At 42.6% G+C, this 26,140-nt stretch overlaps 1 protein-coding gene across 1 annotated transcript in view; it reads right to left on the bottom strand.

The window, feature by feature from the left end:
• paxx (PAXX non-homologous end joining factor) overlaps positions 1–25,695 on the bottom strand; it is a 31,601-nt gene extending 5,906 nt beyond the window's left edge. Inside the window, exons 1-6 of the mRNA XM_069932917.1 lie at positions 25,518–25,695; positions 22,045–22,170; positions 17,054–17,114; positions 11,293–11,342; positions 10,125–10,315; positions 1,008–1,076 (exon numbers count right to left, since the gene is read on the bottom strand). Coding sequence (XP_069789018.1) covers positions 1,008–1,076; positions 10,125–10,315; positions 11,293–11,342; positions 17,054–17,114; positions 22,045–22,160 — 487 coding nt within the window. The 5' untranslated portion in view covers positions 22,161–22,170; positions 25,518–25,695. The remainder of the gene's footprint in view (positions 1–1,007; positions 1,077–10,124; positions 10,316–11,292; positions 11,343–17,053; positions 17,115–22,044; positions 22,171–25,517) is intronic.
• Positions 25,696–26,140: the final 445 nt, after the last annotated feature.

Here is a 26,140-nt window from a genome sequence, read left to right as displayed (position 1 = left end):
GAAATCCTCACAGACACAGGGAGAATTCCTTACAGAGAGCGGCGGATTTGAACTCAGGTCGCTAACCGTTACGTTACCAGTGCTGCCCTATATTTGACTAAATTTTCTCAACTGAAATTGCAGCTTGGTCCTTTACCAAATTATTTTAAATGCTACCTCAGCACATCAAGGGCCAAAGGGCTGTACTGTGCTGTAGTGTTCTATGTTCTACCTAACAGCATTTTCAAACATGTCGGTCAGGATACTGGACCTGTTCTCGTTCAGGTGCAACTTGATCATTTTGTATCGGTGTAGGTGTGTGTTAGGAGTGCTTTGGGTTGACCACATGATTGAGGGAATGCTGCATTTTCACAGGCAACGTTAAATGGGAAGACCACGGGTGGGTGGCTCATCACGTAGTGCTCTGTCTCATGACTCCAAAGACTCATGTTCAATCCTGATGTGGAGGCGGTATGGAGCTTGCATTCTGTCTTAATCTTGGAATGGGTTTCCTCCCATCTCCCAAGGATTTTCTTGCTGGTAGGGTAATTGGCCACAGTAAATCCCCTTAATATTGGACTTTTTTTAGAAGAATAAGGGAGTGTTAATACACACAAAAGTGTAAATAGGTCATATAAAAACCTTCTGCAGCTCAGTTAGTGCAACGTTACTATAACACCGCAACCCAGGTTCAAATCCAGTGCTGCCTGCAAAAAGTTTATATGTTCCTCTGGGTGCTCCAGATTTCTCCTACCATTCAAAAAGTACCGGGGTTTGTAGGTAATTTGTGTATCTTGACAGCACAGGCTCGTGTGTCCGAACAGCCTATTACCATGCTGTATGCCTAAATTTAATTTAAATTTAAAATTAAAACAAAAAGGGGAAAGAGATTTGTTGGCATTACTCTGGGAGCCAGATCAAGACTGATGGGCAAATGGCCTATGTTGTGAAGAGAATAGAAAAACAGTCTGGAAGTGAGTAGGCTTGATCAAGATCAGTGAAGCGACTTCCACCTTGACTTATCTCACTTGTTAGGTGCATCCTTTGTGTTTTCTGCATCATCGTCCCCAGGTTTAAGCTACTGCTTTCTTCAAAGGCTGCAGGGAAAAAGTAAATTCAGACAAGAGCATCTGCAAATGCTGGGGTTGAGTGCTTTGATTAGCCTCAACATGGACTCGATTCCTGCGCTCCTTTTAAAGCTACAGCTCACTCCATAATTTATCCTACTGCAACATTTAAATAAAAACTGAATTAAACATGAAGTGGCATTAATAATACATCACATGGTTTGGGGAAAATCCATTTGCCCACCAAAGCCAATCTCCAGAGCAATGCTGGATTAAAGGAATTTTTCTGTATCTATCCACATGAATGGGGAGAGGTGAACTAGTAGAAAATGTAAAATTAGGACTAATGGTCATACTCAGATTGATCAACAATGGAATGTGACAGGCATCATTTCTAGGTCCACTGGGTCCACAAATATTCACAACCTATTTAATGACTTGGATGAAGGGACCGAATCTCACCATATTCTCTGACGATATAGAGGTACAAGAGACTGTGGATGCTGGAATCTAGAGCAAAATGCAAATTGCTGGGGGAACTGTGCAAGTCGGGCTGCATCTACCAACGGTAATGGGCAGTAGATTCTTCGGGTGAAAATCCTGCTTCACGACTGCTTTTTGACCCAAAATGTTGACCCTTCATTTCCCTCCATGCTGAGTACCTCCAGCAGTTTGCCTTTTGACATAAAGGGAGGTGGCTTAGCAAGTTCAGAGGAAGTCATGAAAAGTTTTTGAAGGGTTATTGACAGGTTTAGCGAGTGGGTCAAGAAGTTGGGAAATGGAGGACAGTAAGGCAAAGTCTGGTATTAATCTCTTTTGAGGGAAGAATGATAAAGCAAATTGATGGTGATGGTTAGAAAGTTATATCCAAACCTAGATGATTCCCAGTACCTGACAAACAAAATTTGTATGAGACTATTTAAAGCTAATTGAACACTGGATATAGAATATAATAAAAGGAACATTTTATGCCCTACAGGGAGCTGGTGAGACCACACTTGGGAATATTCTGTATATTTTACTTTCCATATTTGAGGAATGATATAGTTACGTTAGTGGCAACATCAAAGGTGTTTGGTTGATTTCAGGAATGAAGGGGTTATCATACAAAGAAAGACTTAGCAGGATGGGAATAAACTGATAGGACTTTGGAAGAAAGAGAGGTGATGTTATTGAATTGTAAGATCCTGAGGGGAATTCATGTAGTGGATGCTGCAAGGATGTTTCCTCTAGTGGGAGTATCCAGGGAATAATGTACTGGGTATAATTTCAGAATGAGGAATTGCCCATTTAAGTCTCTTGGTGCAGGGGTAGAGGTGGGGGTGTGTGTCTTTGGAAATATACATCTAGGGGTTTGTGGAGTAAGAATCATTGAACATATTCAGCTGAAGTTTGGAAGAAACCAAAACCACAGGGGAATGGGCACTCGGAGCATGGTGGGAGAGTAGAATGGGCTGCCATCTTATTCGGTGAATGCAGGCTCGATCTTGAGTTTTAAGAATAGATTGGATAGCTACATGGATGGGAGAAGTCTGGAGGGTTATGGAATAGGAGCAGGTCAATGGGACTAGCGGAGTGGTGGATGGCACACACTAGAATGGCCGATTGGCCTATTTTCAGTGCTGTACCGTTCTATGGTTATGGAATAGAGGGGATTGGGATAGAGCAGGAAAGTGGTCTGGAGGTCAAGACTGGATCAGCCATGACTTGTAATGTAGGCTTCAAAAGCTGACTGTCCAACTCCCACTCATGTTCTTTGCCACACTGAGAGAGTGTTGCACAAATGGAGAGAAGCCTATCAGATGGGAGCAACCACCCAGAAAGGAGTTACGACATGTCTTATAATGACAGAGTATTCAGAGTATTGAACTGGAACCTGACAGGATATATCAGGTAGTTTCACAATGAGCCTCCTGAAATTCCTTACAATAAGTTTCACCTATTCATGGAGTCATAGATCCAACTCCTTCTTGCCAACCAAGTCGGCATTCTGCAATAGTCCTGTTTGTGAGCATTTGATCTTTATCCTTACAAGCCTTTCCTATTCACAAATATGTTCAGGTTTGGGATTTCTAGGGAACATCAATCGGTTATTGCTTTTCCTTGAGGGGTGTCCTGCTTCATGGAGTTGGTTGGAAGAACATGATGATGGTATGAATTCTTTCACTGGGTTAGATCTGGTATAGCTTCAAAATCCATGAATTTAATTAAGAGGATCAAGGAAATTTAGATATTTTTGATGAATTGACTTTGCTTAAATTTTCAATGTAATTTGAGGTATATTATTGCAGCTGTTTTTTTCTTATGAAGTATCTGTTTGGCTGCAGCAAGTAAAATATTTGGCCCATATGTACTTTGTACAATGTGTATGACAATAAATTCTTAAATAAATGTTTTGTTTTAAAGTGTTTTTTAGAGTTTACATATTATCATAATTTCTATTCTTTAATATTTTAATAATTATTTTCAATAATATTTTTTCAGAAACATTCAAAGGATGTTTGACAGTGGGTTCAGTTGGAGCAGCATGGCTGAACTAAATGCTAATGTCGTTTACTGCTGCTTCATGGATAGGGATTGTTCTGGGATTACATAGCACGAGGCCCTGTTCCCTTGTAGGGCCACACCATTTTTGATTGGGGGAATGCTCCTCTTGAAAAATGCTGGTCATCAGGGAAGGCAGCTGAATCCGTGACTTCATCTGTGAGAAGTGCATCCAGCTGCAGCTCCTGACAAGACAACGAATTGGAGCTGGAGTTAGATTAACTAGGGATCATTTGGGAGACAGAAGGGGTGATAGGCAGGAGTTACAGGAATGCTATCACACCTACGAGGCAGGAGGAGGGTAGATGGGTGACAGTCAGGAGAGGGAAAGGGATCAGGCAGGCAGTGCAGGGCACTCCTGTGGCCGATCCCCTCAATAACAAGTATAGCATTTTGGAATCTGTTGAAGGGGAGGACCTGCCAGGGACAAGCTTCGGAGATCAGATCTCTGGGATGGACTCTAGTCCTTTGGCTAAGAAAGGAAGGGAGGAGAATAGACAGTGATAGGGGATTCCATAGTTAGCTGGACAGATAGGTTCTGGGGAAGAGATCTAGTATCCTGAATGGTATGTTGCCTCCCTGGTGCCAGGGACTGAGATATCTCAGAATGAGTTCATGGCATTCTCAGGAGGGAGGGTGAGCAGAATGATGTCGTGATCCATGTAGGGACCAATTAAGTGGGTAGGAAGGGTGAGGAGGTCCTGCAAGGAGAGTTAATGGAGTTAGATGCTAGGTTGAAGGATAGGGAATGATTTCAGGATTGCTACCCCTACTACATACTAGTAAGGTTAGAAATAGGTGGATAATGCAGCTTAACACATGGCTAAAGACATGATGCAGGAGGGAGGGCTTCAGGCTTCAGGTTTCTGGATCATTGGGCTCTCTTCCAAGGAAGGCAGACCTGTTCCAATGGGATGGTTTGCATCTGAACTGGAAGCGGACTAATATCCTTGAGGGAAAGTTTGCAAGTGTGCCCTTGTGGGTTTAAACTAGATTTGCAGGAGGAGGGAATCAGAATGCCACAACAGATAAAGCAGTGGAGGAGGGAAAAGGCGATGTTAAAATTGCATGCACCGTTAAGTCAACGGGTTGAATGTGGTGGAAATGTTCTCAGGTTCATCTATTTCAATGCAAGGAGTATTGTAGGAAAGGCAGATGAGCTTAGAGCATGGATTGGAATATGGAATTACGACATTAGTAAAACTTGGTTGTAGGAGGGGCAGTATTGGCAGCACAAAGTTCCAGGCTTCCATTGCTTTAGACACGATAGAATGGGGTGGGCAGGGGATGGGGAGGATGAAAGGGGGAGGAGTGCCATTGCTTGTCAGGGAAAATATCACAGCTGTGCTCAGGCAGGAGAGATCAAAGGGCTCATCTACTGAGGCTATATGGGTGGAGCTGAGCAATGGGAAAAGTATGACCACACTCATGGGGTTGTGTTATAGACTGCCCAATACTGAACAAGAATTGGAGGAGCAAATTTGTAGAGAGATAGCAGACAGGTGAAGGAAACCTAGTAGGAGATTTTAATTTTCCATATAATTGACTGGAATTTCCATACTGTAAAAGGGCAGGGTGGCTTGGAGTTTGTCAAATATGTTCAGGAAAGTTTTCTAAATCAATATATAGGAGAACCAATAGGAAGGAGTGCAATACTGGATCTCCTATCAGTGAACGAGACAGGGCAGGTGACAGAAGTATGTGTAGGGAAACATTTTGGATCCAGTCATCATAATGCTATTAGTTTCAAGTTAATTATGCAGAAAGTTAAGTCTGGGCCTTGGGTTGAGATTCTACATTGGAGAATGACTAATTTTGAGGAAATGAGAAAAGATCTAGAAAGCGTGGATTGGAATAAATTGTTTTCAGGCAAGGATGTGCGAAGTAAGTGGAGGGCCTTCAAAGGTGAAATTTTGAGAGTTGACTTTGTATATTCCTGTCGGGATAAAAGGCAAGGTTAGAAGGCATAGGGAACCTTGGTTTTTGAGAGATATTGGGGATCTGGCTCGGAAGAAGAAAGAGGCGTATTATAGGTGTAGGCGACATGGAGCAAATGAGGGAATTAAGGAGCATTAAAAAATGCAAGAAAAACTTAAAGAAAGAACTCAGGAAGGGTTAAAAAAAAAAGACAAGGTTGCTTTGCCAGGCAATGTGAAGGAAAACCTTAAGGGTTTCGACAGGTATATTAAGAACAAAAGGATAATAAGTGACAAAATTGGACCCCATGAAGATCAGAGTGGTTGGCTTTGTATGGAGCCAAAAGAGATGGGAGAGGTCTTAAATTTTTTTTTCATCAGGGTTCACTCAGGAAAGGGGCACAGAGTCATGAAAAGTAAGGAAAACAAACAGTGACATCACGGAACCTTATACAGATTAAAGAAGAGGAAGTGCTTGCTGTCTTAAAGCAAATAAGGGTGGCTAAATCCCTAGGGCCTGACAAGATATTCCCTCAGAACTTGAGAGAGACTAGTGTAGAAATTGCATGGGCTCTGGCAGAAATGTTTAAAATGTCCTCAGCCACGGGTGTGGTGCTGGTTTATTGGAGGGTAGGTCATGTTGTTCTGTTGTTTAAAAAAGGCTCCAAAAGTAACCCTGGAAATTATAGGCCGCTGAGCTTGACACCAGTAGTAGGTAAATTATTGGAAGGTGCTCTAAGAGATTGGATATTTGGAGAGCCATTGACAGATTATGGATAGTCAACATGGCTTTGTGTGTGGTAGGTTGTGTTTAACCAATCTTATAGAGTTTTTCGAGGAGGGTACCATGAAACTTGACAATATATAACCATTTTAAGCAAAGAAACAGGCCAGTTTGGCCCTACTAGTCCATGACAAATATCTTCTCCCACCTAGTACCACTGACCCACATTTGGCCCATAATCCTCCACACCTCTCCCGTTCATATACCTATCTTACCTTTCCTTGAATATTCACAATGATCTCGCTTCTACCACCACTGTCGGAGGTTCATTCCATACCCCACCACCCTCTGAATGAAGAAATTTCCCCTTATGCTTCCCTTAAACTTTTCCCCTCTTACACTCAATCCATGCCCTCTTGTTTGAATCTCCCCCACTCTCAATGGAAAAAGCCTATCCACATTGACTCTATCCATCCCCCTTATAATTTTGAATACCTCTATTAAATCACCCTTCAACCTTCTACGCTCCAGGGAATAAAGACCCAGCCTGCTCAATCCATATTGTATATAGATATGTTTTAAATGAGATTATCAGTGGCGGGGTTTTTAGTTTTCATGACATACAGATACAAACACTTCAAAACAGATCTTATTCAAAATGCTGTAGCTCTGCTCAAGCCAGACAGTTCAGGCTCCGAGTGCCTTTACACAAACATTGAAGAATACCTATATGGACTTCACAAGTAGGTACATGTTAATTGGACATGCTGTGGAGTAATGGATTATTGTTTTGGAAAGCAACAGATGAATGATCTCAGAAGATTAGGTCCCAAGCCACAGTCTGTCTGAGTGTAGTTGCCTGTTCTAAGAGAGTCATGTGGTTTTCACTGTGTGTGAGAGAGGGAGAGAGAATTCAGATCTATAGTTCAGCAGCAGCAGATGGGACTGGAACAGGTCAAGCTGGCAAGCTTGTGGAAAAACCCCATTATGAAGCCAGGTTGTGAGTTCTTAGCTCAACCTGGCCAAAACCCTTGTAGTCCATACAAGAGGAAAGGACTGGCTGCAAAATGTTTCACTTGAAATAAGGGAAACAAAAATGAACCCTGTGATGATCTTAAAGAAAGAGATTACCATCTGGAAATCCCTGATAGGGCAAGATTCTTCAGCAAGACACAGGAATGGCTGATCTGAAGGAATCAGTTGTGGGTGTCCAATGAGCAATGAATCTCTCCCTGAAAATTGACAAGAACCTTCCTAAATGGTAACCATTTACTTTTCAAGCACCAAAGCCTGGTTAAGATTCATAAATGTTAAATTCTGTGCACAATATAAGAATTTCCTGATACCAGTGAACTTGGAGGAATAAGAAGTGAGATTGGACTGTGAATCAGAACTTTTTTTTGAACTCATATGCACATTACATACACGTGTGCTTAGAATTAGAAGGCAGTTAAGTTAGGTTAAGTTAATGGTGATAAGTTAAAGTTTAATCCTGTTTTCATGTTTAAAGATAATTAAAAACAACTTTTGTTAAAGTAATCATCTGTCTTGGTGAATTTCTATTGCTGCTGGGTTTTGGGGTCCTCTGGGCACATAACATTGTAACTCAAACCCTGAAACACTGGCAACATTCTTGTAAATCTCCTCTGCACTCTCTCTATACTGTTTATATCCTTCCTGTAATTTGGTGACCAAAACTGCACACAATATTCCAAATTTGGCCTCACCAATGCCTTATACAATTTCAACATAACATCCTGTGTTCTATATTCTGATTTATGAAAGCCAACATACTAAATGCCTTCTTCACCACCCTAACCACATGCGATTCAACTTTCAGAGAATTATGTTCCATGACTCCTAAATCCCTTTGTTCCATTGCACTCTTCAATTGTCTACCATTTAATGTGTATGTCCTATTTTGATTAATCCTGCCAAAATGTAGCACCTCACATTTATCAGTATTAAACTCCATCTGCCATCTTTCAGCCCACTTTTCTAACTGTCCTATATTACCCTGTAAGCTTTGATAATCTTCTTCACTGTCCACAATACCACCAACTTTTATATCATCTGCAAATTTACTAATCCAATTTGCCATCCTATCATCTAGATCATTAATGCATATGACAACAGCAGTGGACCCTGTAATGATCCCTGAAGCACTCGATACTGACCTCCAATTCAACAAACAATTTTCCACCACTACACTCTGGCATCTCCCATCCAACCGTTGCTGAATCCATTTCATTACTTCATCATTAATACCTAATGCTCCCACCTTCCTTACTAACATTTTATGGAGAACCTAATCAAAAGCCTTACTAAAGTCCAAATAGACAACATCCACTGACTTCCCCTCATCAACCTTTTTAGTAACGTCCTCGAAAAACTGTAAGATTTGTTAGACATGACCTACCATGTGTACAAAACCATGCTGACTACTCCAAATCAATCTTTGTTTTTCAAAATAGTTGTATATATAATCTCTAAGAACACTTTCTATTAATTTACCCACCACTGATGTCAGACTTACAGGCCTATAATTATCAGGTTTACTTTTGGATCCTTTTTAGAACAGCGGAACAACATGAGCCACCCTCCAGTCCTCTGGCACTTCCCCTGCATCCAGTGACATTTTAAATATTTCTGTCAATGCCCCCACTATTTGTTCACTAACCTCCCTCAGGGTCCTAGGGAATATTTTGCCAGGATCTGGATATTTATTCAGCTTGATCTTTTTTTAATATAGCCAACACTACCTCCTTATTAATTCTTATATTTCTTCATTTCATCTGACTCAAAATTCTTTTCCTTAGTGAATACTGAAGAAAAAAGGGACCTGAGGGTTAAGGTACAGAGTTCATTGAAGGTGGATTCCCATGTAGACAAGGGTAGTTAAGAAGGCATATGGTATGCTGGCCTTCATAAATCATAGTATAGAGTATAGGAGCTGGGAAGCGATGCTGCGGCTGTTTAAGGCTTTGGTGAGGCCAGATTTGGAGTACTGTGCTCAGTTCTGGTCTCCAAATTATAGAAAGGATATAGATAAGGTGGAGAGGGTGCAGAGAAGGTTTACAAGGATGTTGTCTGGCTTACAGGGAGAGATTAAGGAGACTGGGACTTTATTCATTGGAACGTTCTGTGCTGTAATGTTCTATCATTCTATGGGCTCTGAGCCATATTCATATTGATAGTTCTAGGAAAACCAGTAAGTCACCAGTGAGCAATAATGACTTAACCCAGCAGTGGCTCTGGTCCTTTAGCTGATTGGAATACCACATGATTTTGAAAATGCTTAAGAAATGTAAATCCTTCCTTTCATCCTGTTGGACAGCAGAATTTGTGAAAGTAAAAAATGTAGGGTCGAGTTCTTTAGACCTGTCATGTTACAAGTGAGGGACAAATCCAAGAAAAGCTGTCCCCTAACATCTTTTCAATGTGAAAAAAGACATGAACGGGAATTAAAATCTACAGCTTAGGTAACTACAGTAAACATGAGAAATTCAGTGGAGAAACCTCATTCCTGATCATCATATGCTTATTAGGAAAAATACACCAAAACCCTTGCTATTCGTCACCAGATAAGTGAATTTACCAGTTGCTTGGTGCACCAATTTTAAACTTCTGTATTTTTTACCTATTTATTTTCTGCAATTTTTTTGCCGCTTGCTTGAATTCCACTTAACAGGGATTTTACTACATAGCTGAAAAATATATGTGCATTTTCTTTCATGTTTATAATGCCAAGGGGCTAATATACTGACCAAAAGAATCTCTTCCACCTCCACTCCACTTCCCCAAATACAAGAGTGTTTAGAGCTTTCTTTTTTTCTATCCCCTTCTCCACAATGAGGAAACCTCCCATTTCCCACCCACACCACATCCAGGTACCTTTTATCTGCTTTTGAAGATCATGAACTTGATCCACCAATTGAAACATCACGGACTGGAGCTCCCTTTTCGCCTCAGAAATGGGCAACTTGTAGAGGTCAAATGTTAGGCCCAAGTTATCCTGGCTAAGTTTGAGGATAATTGTGTGGTCCAGAATGGTGAGGCTGACTGCAGCCTTCCTGAAAGCTTCTCTGTGAGAATGGCAGGAAGAGTTAGTGCAACGGGATTTGTAGTGCCCAACACTCACCTTCACAGATCTGAAGAACGATGCAGTTTAATGATTTGCAATGGCATGCTTGATTTTTCTCACTGATGTGACTCTCATGGAAATGCCCTTCAGTTCCCCAATGATTTTTCTCCCAAAATTACAGGATGTCTCAAAAATGCCAAATTCTGCATGATCTTTAGGCCTAAAACATTGGTTATACATCTTTGCTTCCTTTGGACACTGCAGGACCTGCTAAGTTTCTCCAGGACTTTTGTGTATTAACTACAATCACAGTGTATGCAGACTTTCTTGTTTCACTCTGTAAATCAAGGCCATATCCACGACATGGCCTAAAAGGGTAGCTTTCCGTAAAGCAACTGACTGCAGTTAACATGGGCATAAATGCCCATTTCAGGATGTGCATTTCCCATGAATGACAGAAACATGCAAATACTTCTGGCAATGAAACAAAGGCTAGAAAGGGACCCTTCGTGGATACAATAATGTTGATGTGTCACTTAGAATTTTTAGCCAGTCAAACCATGCTGAAATATACAAACCCTTGAGAATCCTGATCCCTGACTCTAAACCTACCAACATTCCTCTCTCGGTTTTGAAAATCTGCAGCCCTCTCCCCTAGAAAGCTGTGGGAACTGGGAGAACAAGAGCTTTTGAGCTTGATGAATCTTTGATGGGTATCAGGAATGTAGAGTCAAGAAATACAGATCAAATGATCCATTAAACTCTGTCATCAAAGTTAGAACCTTGCTTTAAATTTGACTTGACTATTATATCAGTGAAATTTGTTTCTGTTGCATCACTGTATCACTAATAACAAACTCACATCCACCCAGCTTGGATTTAACTAATTTACAAGACAAATTCATGGAGATGAGTGGACTGCATCCTTTCCTGATTGCTAGCTATCTTCCTTTTCCCTTTGGAGCAATGAGTATGCACCTTATTCGAGTGTGATATTCTTTAGATGTTGTCAGCCCATGCGCAGACATCTGTAAAAGAAAGATAAAACTTTTTTTTTGGACCTTAACCACAGAAGGCTCAATAATTACACCACAGTGAAGGTGAATTGACCATTGAGCTTGTATGTTGTTGAGGCAAAATAATTAAGCATGGCATCATCCAAGAGAAGCACTTTAAAAGTTGCAGGTTGCAACATCAGCCAAGCCCCGAAGAAATATGTTGAGTGATAGAAACTCCAAGGGTGAGTAAAGCATACCGAGCTAAGAGAATAATATACTTTTAGTCAAAAGTGAGAATCTCAACTGTCCATTGCATTAACTTGAATACAGATTGTGCTCTGTCCCCACCACCCCACACTGACTTGCAGGTTGCCGTACCCTATCAGGTCACTAGAGAGAGAAATGGATCATGAGACAGCTTGTGGGAAGGTGAGATGAAGGTCACATTGTACCAAGCCCACACGTATGTACCCCACTGGCCCACCTCATTCTGCTTTCTTTTGAGGCAAGCCCCATTGGCAGAATCGTTGAGACCACAGGGTGTGCCCATGCCAAGATCACCTGAGTCACAGCAGGGGCCAGTTATCGGAGAATGGCACTACATCATTTTCCACTATCTGTGCTCACTATTTCTTGTGGTGCATTGATAATTAGAATTGGTATTGGAGGTAGGCAAGTCAGAAGAAGTGATTTGGAAATAGGCATCATTTACAGAGGATTAATTCTGTATGCGTGATTGTCACTGGATCTGACCTCATCTCTAAATTCATGGGCCAAGTGACTCACTGGATGGATAGATGTCAACTATGTTATTTTGTGTTCAGAGTCACACACAGGTCAGATTGCCTGTTTTATCCTAAAAGGACATTTAGTGAAACAAATGGATTTTCCAAGAGTTTAGAATTGTGGTTTGCTTCTCCCTGCCATGTCACTAAAGGGAGATCACGAGGTAGGCTGATGGGAGGGTGAGATGCAGAACACACTATACCAACCCTACACAGGCCTCCTATTCTGCTTTCTTTTGAACCCTGCCCCAATGGCAGAATAGTTGAGACCACAGAGTGTGCCCGAAACCATGCTATTTTTACAACCATTTTATTCTAGCTGTAGTGAATTAATTTAATTCAAATTCCCCAGATGGGTAGCATGTTGGTAGCAGCGGGTAGCGCTGCTGCATCTGGGTTTGATCTTGACCTTCGGTGCTGCCTCTCTGGAGTTTGCATGTTCTACTCCAGGTACTCCTAGTTCCCAACCACACACTGGTAGGTTGATTAGCCATTGAGACTGGCTCCATTGCAGTAAGATTTAGAGTAAAACAAATAAAAGCTGTATTGATAGGCTTGTAAGATAAAATGAGGAGGTGTACAGGGACATAGGGGCAGTGGGATGACGGAGTTGCTTTGCTGTTAGCTGTGCACTATTTCATGTTGTAGTAAGTAAGTTGTTTCTTTGGCAAATCATCAGGGTTCTGGAGCAAGCCTTTTGGGTTACCAGCAGACAAAGAATTGTTGGAGGAACTCAGACAGCACGCATGGGTAGAAGTGGTCCGTCAATGATTCAGGTTTAAATTCTTTGTCAAGACCTCTTTTTCACAAGACTCACTCAAGATTCCAGCATTTGCAGCTTGCATGTTTCTCTTTGTCATTTTGAGTCCAGTAGCAGTACTTCTGTACCTCGTGACTGTAAGAGAGGCATGACTTTTGATCTATCTGCATTTATGCCCATGTTAACTGCAGTTAGTTGCTTTATGGAAAGCTACCCTTTTAGGCCGTGTCATGGATGTGGCCTTGATTTACAGAGTGAAACAAGAAAGTCTGCATATGCTGTGATTGTAGTTAATACACAAAAGTCCTGGAGAAACTTAGCAGGTCCTGCAGTGACCAAAGGAGGCAAAGATGTATAACTAATGTTTTAGGCCTAATTCCTTTGCCAAGGTTTGAGCAAAAAGCAGGCAGGCACCTGAATAAAAAGGTAGGGGGAGGAGGGAAGAAAAGGTAGGCGAGGAGCATAGACCACTCATCCCTTTCCACCGGTTTCCCCCTTGGTACCTACCCCTGTAACCACAGAAAATGCTACACATATGGCCACACCTCCTCCCTCACCACTATTTGGGGCCCCAAACAACCCTTCCAAGAGAAGCAACTCCTCACATGTGAATCTGCAGGTCATGTACTGCATCCTGTGCTCCTGTTGTTTCCTCATTTGCATTGAGCAGACTGGGAAATTACTTTGTTGAGCATCTTCGCTCTGCTGCTGCGATGGTTGGGATCTCCCAATCTCCCCCACCTTCCATCTCCACCCTCGGACTTCCCCGACCCACCCCCCCACCTCCCCCCATCACCAATTCCCGCTCTACCTCTCTCTGAGATGGTGCACTCAGTCCTCAGTAGAGGCTTCATCTTCGTCCCCTCCATGCACACCTAAAAGATGCTGAGCTCTTCCGTCGCCTCCACTTCCGTGCTCACTTCCATGACCGTGTCTCTCCACCCTCCCCCCACCCAACCTTTTCTCCCACTTCAAGCCTTCTTCATCCTCCTGGATACTTTGCACTGGCCAGCTGCCCACTCTGGACATTTTATTTCCAACTGCCGCCGAAATATCAACTGTCTCAACTTTACCATCCCTTTCTCATATTCCAACCTCACCTCATCTGAAAGCTCTACCCTCCACTTTCTCCACGACAATCACAACCTCACCATCAAACCCTCAGATAAGAGTGGTGCTGTTTTGGCCTGGCGCACTGACCTCAACCTTGTCGAGGCCAGTTGATAGCTCTCAGACACCTCCTCCTATCTACCCCTCCCACAGGACCCCACCACAGCTCAAGAAGCCACTGTCTCTAACACCATCTCCAACCTCATCACCTCTGGTCACCCCCCTCCCATGGCCACTAACCTTATTGTCTCCCATCCCTACATTGCACATTTCGACCTTCTACCCAAGATACCCAATCATCTAGGTAGATGCATTGTTTCTTCCTGCTCCTGCCCCACCAAACTAGTTTCATCCTACCTGACTCTATTTTTTCTCCTCGGTCCAATCTCTCTCCTACATCTACAATATATCACATGCCCTCTACCTCTTCCCCTATTCCCTGAACCAGACCACATCTTCACGATGGATATTCAATCCCTTTATACCTTCATCCCTCACACAGAATGCCTGAAAGCACTGATTCTTCCTGGGCCAAAGATCCGATTAGTCACCCTCTACCACCACCCTCCTCTGCCTGGCAGAACATCAAATAACTTCTCCTTTAACTCATCTCACTTCCTCCAATTTAAGGGAGTAGCCATGGGTACCCACATGGGTCTCAGCTAAGCCTGCCCATTTGTGGGCTTTGTAGAATAATCCATGCTGCAAGCCTCAAATCTTCCTCCGGTAAATCGATGACTACATCGGGGCTGCCTCATGCACCTATGATGAGCTTGTCATCTTCATCCAAATTGGCCAATTTCCACCCCAATCTCAAGCTCACCTGACCTCCAACAACACTCTCCCCTTCCTGGATTCTCTGTCTCCATCTCGGGAGACAAGCTTTCCACCGACATATACTACAAACCATCCAACTCCCACAACTACCTGGACTACAATTCCTCACACCCTGCCCCCTGCAAGGATTCCATCCCCTTCCATCAATTTCTCCATCTTCGTCTTCCAGTTCAGATCTTCCAAAATCTCTGCCTTCTTCCACAAACGTGGCTTCCTCTCCACCATTATCAACTCATCCCTCACCTGCATCTCCTCCATTTCCCACTCATCTTCCCTAGCCACCTCTGCTCTCAGACACAACAAACATGGAATCCCCTTCATCCTGACCTACCATGCCACCAGTATTTGGATCCAACACATTATCCTCCAGAGTTTCTGACACTTACTGCAGGATCCCACCACCAGACACATTTTTCCTTCACCTCCCCTCTCTGCCTTCCACAGGGACCTTTCCTTCTGTGATTTTCTCATGCACTTATCTCTTCCCACCAACCTATCACCTTCCCCTGTGGCCGCAGGAGGTGCCAAACCTGCACCCTCACCTCCTCCCTCACCACAGTCCAGGGCTCCTTACAGGCTTTTCAAGTGAAGCAACACTTCACTTGTACATCCATATGGCTGATTTACTGCATCGGGTGCTTCCTTTGTAGCCTTCTCTACATTGGAGAGACTGGTCGCAGAATGGGAGTACCTCCACTCCCTCTGCTACAACAGTGACCTCCCAATAGCCAATCATATCAATTCTGAGTCACACTCCCATACTCATATCTCTGCTCATGGACTTATGACCTACCACCCACAGATTGTAGGAACAACACCTTATTTTCTGTTTGGGCACTTTCCAGCCAGATGGCATTAACATTGACTTCTCTGCTTTCTGCTAACCTGCTCGCCTTTTCTTTCCCCTCCCCATTTTCAGTTTTTCAAGTCCCCCCCAACCTACCCAGCCATCCCTCCTTCCCCTGATCACTGCTGTCCCCTCCTTCCCTTCTCCACCAATCATCTTCTGCCTTTGCCACCCCCCCCATACTTTTGTTCAGATGCCTGCCGACATTCTTACATGAAAGGCTGAAGCCTGAAATGTCGGTTATGTATTTTTAACCTTTGCTATATAAAGGACACCGTTTGACCAGCTGAGTTTCTCCAGAATTTTGTGTTTTTACATCTCCCAGTGGCCACCCATTTCAATTCCCTGCCCCATTCCCATGCCCATTGTCTTATGAACTGCCCAACTGAACCCACCCAAAAACAACACCTCCAACTGGATGGTATTAACATCAACTTCTCTGGTTTCTGTTTGCCCCCTCCACCCCCCCCCCACCCCAATCTTCTTGTTCACCATCCCTATGTCTCTTTTCTTCCAGATCTCCATCCCCTGTTTCACTCTCTTTCCCTATCCTACTGCCTCTAGTTCTGCATTCAGAGCTACCACCCTCTCCCCCAATCAATTACCATTGCTTAAGGTGGTATGTGAGGTGGGAAGATTGAGAATCACTGCTTCAGACCCAATTGTTACTGAAATATTTTGGATGAGAAAAATTGTCATTAGCCCATTAACTTTGGAGCTATGAAACTGTGCACATAACAAGTCAATTAAGTATGATTAAAACAGTGGTTTTCAAACTTTTATTTCCACTCAGATACCTCCTTAAGCAATCCATTATTAATCACAGAACACTTAAGGCATAGGGAATACTTAAAGTGATGTGTGAGTGGAAAGAAAAAGGCTGAGAAGCATTGGTCTAACTGATGAAGACTGCTGTGCTCTGTCTGCGGAGGCGAACATAGTGGTTTATAGTGTATGTCGGTGGTATGTAAGTGGAAAGAAAAAGGTTGTGAACCACTGACATATGGCCTCAGGCTTGTTGGGCAATGCTCCTTCCCCTTCCCCAACCTATTTTATTTAGGCGCCTGTCTGGGTTTTGCTCACACCTTGACAAAGAGCTCAGGCCTGAAACGTTGTATATGCATCTTTGCCTCCTTTGGATGCTGCAGGACCTGTTGAGTTTCTCCAGCACTTTTGAGTATTTGTTTGATATACAGAGTGCTAATGTGTACAGAATTGCAAGGCAATCTTAAGACAAGAGTAAAACCGCGAAATTTGACAACAGGAATTGCGGTTATTGCGAGGTTATGTTAAAAGAGCACCATTGTCAAATACAAGGCCAGCAGTGAGTAGCAGATTAGCACTTACTTAAGGCTTCCTTCATAGCCCTCTGACATTAGGACAATTAGCCTTTGCCACTTACATGCGCCTCCAGTTTTTGCTGGCTGAAATCTGTGCTCCAAACCTCCACAACATTAGTAACACTGAAAAAGAAAGATGCATAGTTGTAATCAGCAGTTAATCTTCCAGAGTCTTGTGTGTAAAAGTGAAATGAAGCAACAGATTTGGAGGTAGAGTGGAAGGCCATGGAATCCCTTCAAAACAAAGTCCTCATTTAGGGCCTATCTTAAAGTACCATTTTTTAGTTGTACAGAATCTCCTTCAAATACCTTAAAAGTATAATTTAAAATTCACCAAATACAATTATCAGTGGCTGGACACAACTGGAGATAGGAAACTGTCACAGACGTTCCAGCAGATGGGTGAGAGAAAGGTGATTCTTCAAGAGCTGAAGTGGATTTATTGGCTGAATGAGTCTCAATTGTACCCTGACAATTCTATGATGACAGGAGCAGCTCTCTCCTAGCTACTTTTTGGATTTCGCCAACTCTAATTTCCTGCACAACCCTATTGATAAAGAAGTGAATGAAGGAGAGATTGAAAAGAGAGTAAATTGGGAGGGGAGGAAGTATTAGAAGCAAACAAGAGCTTAGAAAGCAAAGTGGGATAGCTACTGACCTTTACAAACATGTGAGCAGTCAATACTTGCAGAAAACCTGTTAATAATTTACATTGGTAACAGTAGAATTGGGACCAATGGAAAAACGTAGTAGAGGGACATTCGTTTTAATATGGGCTTGTTGGTTTCAATTTTCTCATAGAACAGAAAGTTCTATGAGATTGGAAACCAGTGATTGTAACTCCCTTATATATGGAGATGTGAGGAATATTTCAAGTGGGTGAAAGGTCACTTGGACAAAGTAGTCAAATACATGGCAGACACAACATAATGGAGATAAATGTGAGGTTATCCTCTTTGTGGTGGCAATAACAGGAATATTATATATTTTTTTACATTTTAATTTAATCTAGAGACACAGCACAGCAACAGGCCCTTCTGGCCCACAAGTCTGTGCTGTCAAAATACACCCAATTAGCCTACCAACCCTGTACGTCGTTAAAACATGGGAGGAAACCAAATCCCCTGGATAAACTCTTGCAGACACGGCGAGAATGTACAAACTTTTTAGACCGCAGATTTGAGTCCAGGTTGTAGATGCTGAATCAGTATTGTGCTAATTGTGTTGGCCAAGAAATAGTGACAAATTGGGGAAAAAGGGAGATCCAACAAGCCCTGGGTGTAATGCTGCATCAGTCTTTGAAATGCAGGAACAGCTGGTGAAGTGGAAAGCAAATGGCGTGCTGCTTTTACTGTGAGAGGTTTTGAATATAGATGTAGGGAGGACTTAACACGTAAAAGGCCTTGGTGAGGCCATACCTTGAGTACTGTGTTTGGCTTTGGTCTCCTAATCTGAGGAAGGACATTCTTGTTATAGAGGGGTGCAGCAAAGGTTCACCAGACTGACTCCTGGGATGGCAGGACTGATATATGATGTATGGATAGACTTGGGTCATATTCATTGGAACTTTGAATAAGGAAGGATCTCATGGAGTCATATAACATTCTGACAAGAATAGACAGGTTGGATGCTGGAAGAATGTTCCTGATGTTGGGGAAATCCAGAATAAGAGACCACAGTCTAAGGATGAGGGACAAGCCATTTAGGACTGAGAAACTTCTTCATTCTGACAATTGTGAACCTGCCACAGAAAGTTGTTGAAGCCAATTCATCAGGTAATTGGATGTGGTCCTTACAGCTAAAGGGAGCAAGAGATGTGGAGAGAAAACAGGAATAAAGTACTGAGGATGCATTATCAGCCATGATTGTATAGAATGGTGGAGCAGACTCAAAGGGCTAAATGGCATTCTGCTGCACCTATTTTCTGTGTGTCTATTCACAAAGGGAGGGAAACTAAAACCACATGCCAGTTAGCCAATCACCCATCATAGTATCAAACACATTAAATAAATCAATTGGAAAAATTCAATTTAATCAGGCAGTCAATAGTCTCGGTAAAGGATACCAATTAATGGAGTTTTTTTGTGAAGAGAAATGGTGGATGTCTAAGATGCCCAAAAGGAACATGATAAATCAGGTATGATGTTAAAGATTATTGAGGATATCACAAGTTCATGGTGTGGAAGGTAACATTGACAGGGAACAGGAAGCAAGGAGTTGGCATAAATAGACCCTTTTGAGGTTGGCAGAAATGTGCTGCAGAGATGTGTGTTGGGTCTTCAACTTTTTAAATACTGAAATGTACAAATGACTTGGATAAGGTAGTAAAAGCATAGTTGTTGTTCGCTGATAACATAAAATAGGTAGGAAAGTAAATTGCAAAGAAGATTTAACAACTGCAGATAATTTAAGAGAATGCAAAAGATTTGGCAGATGGAAATTGTCCACTTTGTTCAGAAAAATTAAAAAAAAAGCATATAACCTAATTGTTGAGAGATGTGGAGCTCTGAGACAGAGGAATCTGACTGTCCTGGTGCATGATTTGTAAAAGGTTGGTATGTAGAATTAATTTTTAAAAATTAGACATACAGCACAGCCACAAGCCCTTCTAGCTCACGAGCCCATGCCACTCAAATATACCAGTTAACTTTTGAAAGGTGAGAGGAAACTAGAGCATCTGGAGGAAATCCATGAGCGAATGTGCAATCTCCTTACAGTCGGTGCCGAATATGAACTTGAATCACTGGCCTGTAATAGGTCATTGGAAAATTTACACAATGTTATTGATTATTGGGGCATGAATTGAATATAAAAGTAGGGAGGTTAGTTTAGTTTAGTTTTGTTTATTTAAAACAACTCACATTGACCAAAGTGTTGTACAGATCATAATTTACATCTTAACTTAAGAAGCTATTTAAAGTGTGGTATAAAAGAAGAACCTGAGGTTCAAAATTGTACATACAACATGGTAACAATCACAGTCACCTCAAAACGCTGGCGAATAAAAATACAACTTCAACCTGGATTTAAGTGAATTAAAGGAAGGGGCTGACTTGATGGAGGGAGGAATGCTGTTCCACGGTTTGGGGGCTGCAACAGTGAAGGTGCAATCTCATGAATTTGCGATTTGAGCGCAGAACAACCAAGCGTGCTGAATTCGCCGAACTGAGGGATCTTGAAGTGGAGTAGGGAGTTAGGAGATGGTGAGTTAAGAGGGGGCTAGTCCATTAAGGATTGGAGAACTTTAAAATCAATTCTAAGCCATACTGGCAGCCAGTGGAAATAGGAGTTATACAGTTCCTCTTCTTGGAACCTTGCTGCAACATTCTGCACATGATGCAAACAGGATAATGACGACTGACTTATTTCCGTATATAGAGAATTGGAGTAGTCTAAACGGGAGGAAATGAGAGCATGGATAACTTTCTCGAGGTCTTTCAGTGACAGCAATGATTTGATTTTGGCAATCGTGTGGAGCTGGAAAGAGCTTTTACTACTGCATTGACTTGTTTGTCAATGGTTATACTTCTGTATATATAGTACTTTGGTGAGACCAGGTCTGGAGTACTGTATACAGTACTGTGACCTCAATTGAAGAGATTTGTTCATGTCTCATAAATAGCTCAGAGAAGGTTTGCTTGATTAATACCTAAAATGGGAAGAGTGTTGTGAGGAATGGGTGGCCAGTTCAAGGTAGGATCTGCTGGAGTTTAGAGGATGAGAGCGGACAATTGAAACATAAAATGCTGAGGGGTCTTGACAGGGTAGAATCCAGAACTAGAGTGTCAGTGTTTATGTCAGAGAAGCAACATATTTTCTCTATAAAGGTGATGTTTTTGGGAACTTCTATGGGCTGTGGAAATAGGGTCCTTGAGGGCAAGGAACTAACACAGGCTGTGGGCTGCTGGAGACTGGCTCACGAAAACCTGGATTCGAGAGGTGCTGAGGGCAAGAGGAATCTTGAAGGGCCCTGGGTGCTGAAGGCTTCCTCATCATGTTGGAATTTGGATCTGGGCTCAGGTTGCTGATGGTTTGAACTGAACAGGGGTCTTGTGTGGCTGCAGAGGCTGTGGGAGCACTGGAGGTGAATTCATGGACACTCGGTGACTTTTGCTACTTTTTCTCTAAACGTAAGGGCGCTGGGCAATGGTAATGGCAAATCTTTGTTTGGCTTATAGCAGATGAAAGGCAATTTCGTATAATTTATATTTGTTTTATAACTTGACAATTATTAGTATCTGATTTGATCTGAATATTATTAAATAGAGGTCGAAATCATCATTAACAAGATGAGTAAGGGCATGAAAGGTAACTGTGGGTTAACAGGAATGTGATGATGAGCTTACAATCAGATCTGTCATAGAGCCATAAAGAAAGGAAATGGGCACTTTGTCCAATTTGTCCTTGCCGACCAAACTGTCTATCAAAGCTATCACCATTTGCCTGAATTTGGTCCATGTCCCTCTAAGTCTCTCCTATTCAGGTACCTGTCTAAATGTTTGAAATGCTGTAATAATGCCTGCCTCAGCCTCATCTTATTAGATGCCCTGATGGACTTTAATTTATCGATAACTAACCCATGCAACCTTCCCTCTTCTGTGCTCTCCAGCACTATCAGCTTTCTGCACCTTGGAATCACTGAGATTGAGTCTCGGAGCTTGGGTAGACGTTTATAGGGAACACTTGGGAGATTTTCTTCTTCAGGAGTAGTGGGTATGTGGAATGTGTTGCCAGCTGAAGTGGTGAATGCAGGCTCAATTTTAACATTTAAGAAAAAAAAATGGACAGGTACAAAGTTGGGAGGGCTATGGATGGATGTGGAATGGGTGCAGGTCAGGGGGACTGGCAGAATAATAGTTCAGTGCAGACTAGAAAGGCCAGAGAGTCTGTTTTCTGTGCTGTAATGTTCTATGGTTCTAAGTTGTTAGTGGTAGCAGAAGAGAAACAGATTCCAGAGTTACACTGCATTGTAGAACATGCAAATGATGACTAGGTACAGAATATGTAACATGACAATTCCTTTGACTCTCATAACCTTGTTTTGTGGTCTTACCAGAGATTGAAACTTTGTGGGCCAGGGCAGGTATAACAAAGGTATCCCTGTTGGCTCTGAGGGAGTCTGTGGATATGGAACGATCCAACAGAAGGAAGGCACTCCTGATTATCCATCTTCCAGCAGCTGAGTACACAGAGAAAAGACTTTGTAGACATGTCAAAGAACAAGACAGCCACACTGAGACATTAAGGCACAGTGCATCCTGCGATACAGAAGAGATGCTACTGCAGTAGCAACAACAAGGAAATGATGGAATAAGTACTGATAAAATAACATCACTGAGCACTCATGGAATGTTGTAAAGGAAAGGACCGATAGAAATAGACCATTAGCAATGATAACAGGTTTCTGAGGGTAAAGGTGCTGGATTGGTTTGGTGATTGGAACTCTGCCCAAAACACTCACAATTTCATTATATATCTTACTACTTAGATGTAAATGTAGGATAGATGATGAGTAAGGTTGCAGATCGCATTAAAATTGGCCTTGTTTTTGATAGTGAGGAGGTTACAGAATGATTTTGATCAGCTGGTAAATTGGGGCAGAGCAATTGCAGATGGAATTTAATTCCAGTTAATGTGATGCATTTTGCAAGGTCAGATAGGACATACACCATGAATGGTGGGGCCCCAGTGAGCAGAGAGTAACAGTGGAATGGTGTTCAAACCCATAGACTGTTAAAAGTACTAGCACAAATAGATGAAGCGATGTAGAGGACATATGGGATACTTGGTTCCATTAGCTGGGGAATATAAGGGCATGAGGACTATGGTACAACTTTACAAAACATTTTTTAGGCTGTAACTGGAAAACTGTACACAGTTCTGCTCACCATACTAGAGGAAGAATATGATGATGTAGGGGAGGGTGCAGAGGAAATTTACCTGAACGTTGCCTGAGGTGGAGCATTTAAGGAACAAGAAGAGAATTGTCACTCTGGATTTGTTTTCCTTTGAATGGAAGAGGCTGAGGGGTCCTGATAGTGATTGACATAGAATCAGAATTTATTCTCATGAACCTCACTGACAAAAGGCAAAGGAGGAAAAACCCAACACCCAACCCCAACCAACCAATTTTCCCCTGCAACCGCTGCAACCCTGTCTGCCTGTCCCGCATCGGACTTGTCAGCCACAAACGAGCCTGCAGCTGACATGGACATTTACCCCCTCCATAAATCTTCGTCCGCGAAGCCAAGCCAAAGAAAGAAAGCGCAAACATTGCTATAGATTACATTTAAAAATAAATAAATTAGTGCAAAAATAAGAGAAAGTGAGGTAGAGTCTGTGGTTATTGTCCATTTAGAAGCTGATAAAGTGGAAGACGATGTCCTTGTGTCACTGGGTGCTGGTCTTCAGGCTCCTGTACCCCTTCCTTATGGTAGCAGTATGAAGAAGACATGGCCTGGGTGGTGGAGGTTATTGAGGATAGAGGCTGCATTCTTAAGACATCACCACTTGTAGATGCCATTGATGGACTAAAGACTATGCCCATGATGGTGCTGGCTGTGTAGTTTTTTTTCCTGTCCTGTGCATTGGCACCTCCATACCAGACAGTGATGCAACCAATCAGAATGCTCTCCACAGTACATCTGTGGAAATTTGCAAGACTTTTTGGTGACATACCAAATCTTCTCAATCTCCTCAAAGTATAACTGTTAGTGAGTCTTCTTTTTGATTAAATTGACCCAGGAGAGATCTTCTGAGATGTTGACAGTCAGAAGCTTAAAGTTCCTTACCTTTTCCACTGTTCACCCTTCTCCTGATTTTACCCTCAAGAATCCACAATCAGTTCTTAGTTTTGCTAATGTTGAGTGCAATGTTGTGACGCCACTAACTACCTGATCTATCTCAGTCCTGTACGCTTCCTCATTGCTGTCTGTGATTCTGCGAATGACACAATTATGAGGTTTGCTAATAGACACATCTCTACAGTGAAGGATGTTTATAACTGGAGAATTCAGTTTAAGGTGAGCGGGAAGAGGGAATCTGAGGATTCAATCTGGAATTCACTACCAGTGAAGGAGGTGGAGGCAGGTATTCACTCAAAGTGAATTGCAGGGCAGAGAGGCTATGGATTAAATGCAGACAAATTAGATTGGTATTGATGGGTGCTTGATGGTTAGCATGGATATGATGGGCCAAAAGGCCTGGTTCTGTTCTGTAATAATTCTTTCGGGCTGAATGATTCTACAATGGGCCAAAAGACCTGGTTAAGTTCTATTCCTCCAAAAATAACACATGATTCCAAACAAAAGAATATGCTGTTACAATAATGTAATGCTAGAATAATAAATGCAGTGGCACTAGGTAATGAATACAGTAAACTCTGTAATAAATGAAGTTTGATGAAGTGCTGTAAAACAGATTTACTCAGAAAAATGGTGATAATTTGGGGCCAAATTTAGCTGAGGCAGAGACTGGAGGAGATCAAATATCTTCCTGACTGGATGTAGGCCTGTAGAAAGGGATAAAGTACCTGTAGAGCAGACTGTTTTATTCAGTTTTTACAAAGTGACTTAATAGAGGTAGATACTATTATCAGTAGCTTAGATAGGGTGGGCAGCCAGCACCTTTTCCTCAGAATAGCAAATATCACGGAGACATTTAGGAGGCTCTTAGATAGGCACATGGATGTAAGATAAACAGCGTTAAGAGTGTGAGGTAGGAAAACTATATTGCAGAAGAGGTTTACATAAGTTGGCACATCATGGGCTGAAGGACTTGTACTGTGCTGTTCACCCCAGGCTCCAGAGGATAACGTTCAAGCTTAGAGATGATGCAAAATATAGAAGGTCATTGCAGATGTCAGTAGATTATTGGTAAATGGTGAAAGAGCGTTGACGTGGTACATATTGCGAGTGGTTGACAATTTCATTAAATCCAATAACAAACATTTAAACGGCACTTTAACGATGAGTATAACATCCTAATACACTTCCTGGAAGCATCATAAATCTAAAGTTTCACAGTAAGCCAGAAAAACCTGGGTCAAAGAGGTGGGGTTGGGAAAGGGAAACGGGGGCAAGGTAACAGAAAGGTGACTGTCCGGACAGGTTGCATGCAGAAGGAGAGTCAATTCGGGCTTTCAAGGGCGATCAGATTTAAAAAAAAAGTGCCGGGCTGATTGAAGAATGGTGGAGGATTATCTGAATGTTGCCAATATTGGGTGAGTTTGTAGTGACTGGTGGGAGGAGATGGGGCGGGGGTCCCCTCTTGTTGGAAACAGTGCCATTGCGTTTATAACGCTGGAAGTGAGTATCACGAATGATCAGGCTTGGGGATGCAAACTTCTGCCACGCGGAAAGTAATGCATAATGGAACTGTAGTTGAGAGCAGGTTGCAGGCACAAGGATAACATAAGCGGACAGATGATTACAAATGACGGGGTCTCACTGTAAACACGGTGCAATTAAATTCCACAGCACCGATTTTTGTTCTCCAGCGGGAATTGACTGCCCCTCTGTTACTCACCGTCCCAGCAAACCGGCGACTGCGGGTCCCTGACGCTGCGGAGTCCCTGCGCTGCACCAGCGGCTCTGCGTCCCTGTCACCGCGCCGGGCGGCCGAATGGCTCGCAAGCAGTGGGTTCAGCTTCAGCGATCTGTCAAAATGGTCCTCAAACGCCAAGGAGGAAGCAAACTGAGGGAGGATTTCACCGTGCAGTGTTTTTCTTCACAGCTCCATCTGGTGTATTTGGAGTACTGCAGACGGGAACGGTTTCTATTAAGAGTGAAACAGAAGCTGAGATTGTAGGAAACACATCGAAATGCGGGTCTTGTCAGCATCTGCAGGAGACAAATAGGGTTTTTTAGACATGTAAAGGCACAATCAAGGAAATTTGCCTTGACATGGCCAATTCCTGCAGGACACTGTACCAGTAACCAGAGACAAGCTGAGGAAACGATAGGCTTTAATACACAGAAGAACCTTGCTGGCCCGGATCCCAGGATAGGAATGGTGGCAAGGGAAAGGTGGCTCGACCTTTATGGCCCAGGACTACAGGGCAGGAGTCATAGAGTACGTGTCCTCTGTGGGCGGGCCAGCTCCATCTATACAACCGACAATGAAAACTCAATGGAGGAAACATATCACCA

Source organism: Narcine bancroftii, chromosome 1, assembly GCF_036971445.1.
Source record: "Narcine bancroftii isolate sNarBan1 chromosome 1, sNarBan1.hap1, whole genome shotgun sequence".
Taxonomy (NCBI): domain Eukaryota; kingdom Metazoa; phylum Chordata; class Chondrichthyes; order Torpediniformes; family Narcinidae; genus Narcine; species Narcine bancroftii.
Note: the sequence above shows the minus strand (reverse complement) of the source record. Positions and strands in the feature narration are given on the sequence as shown.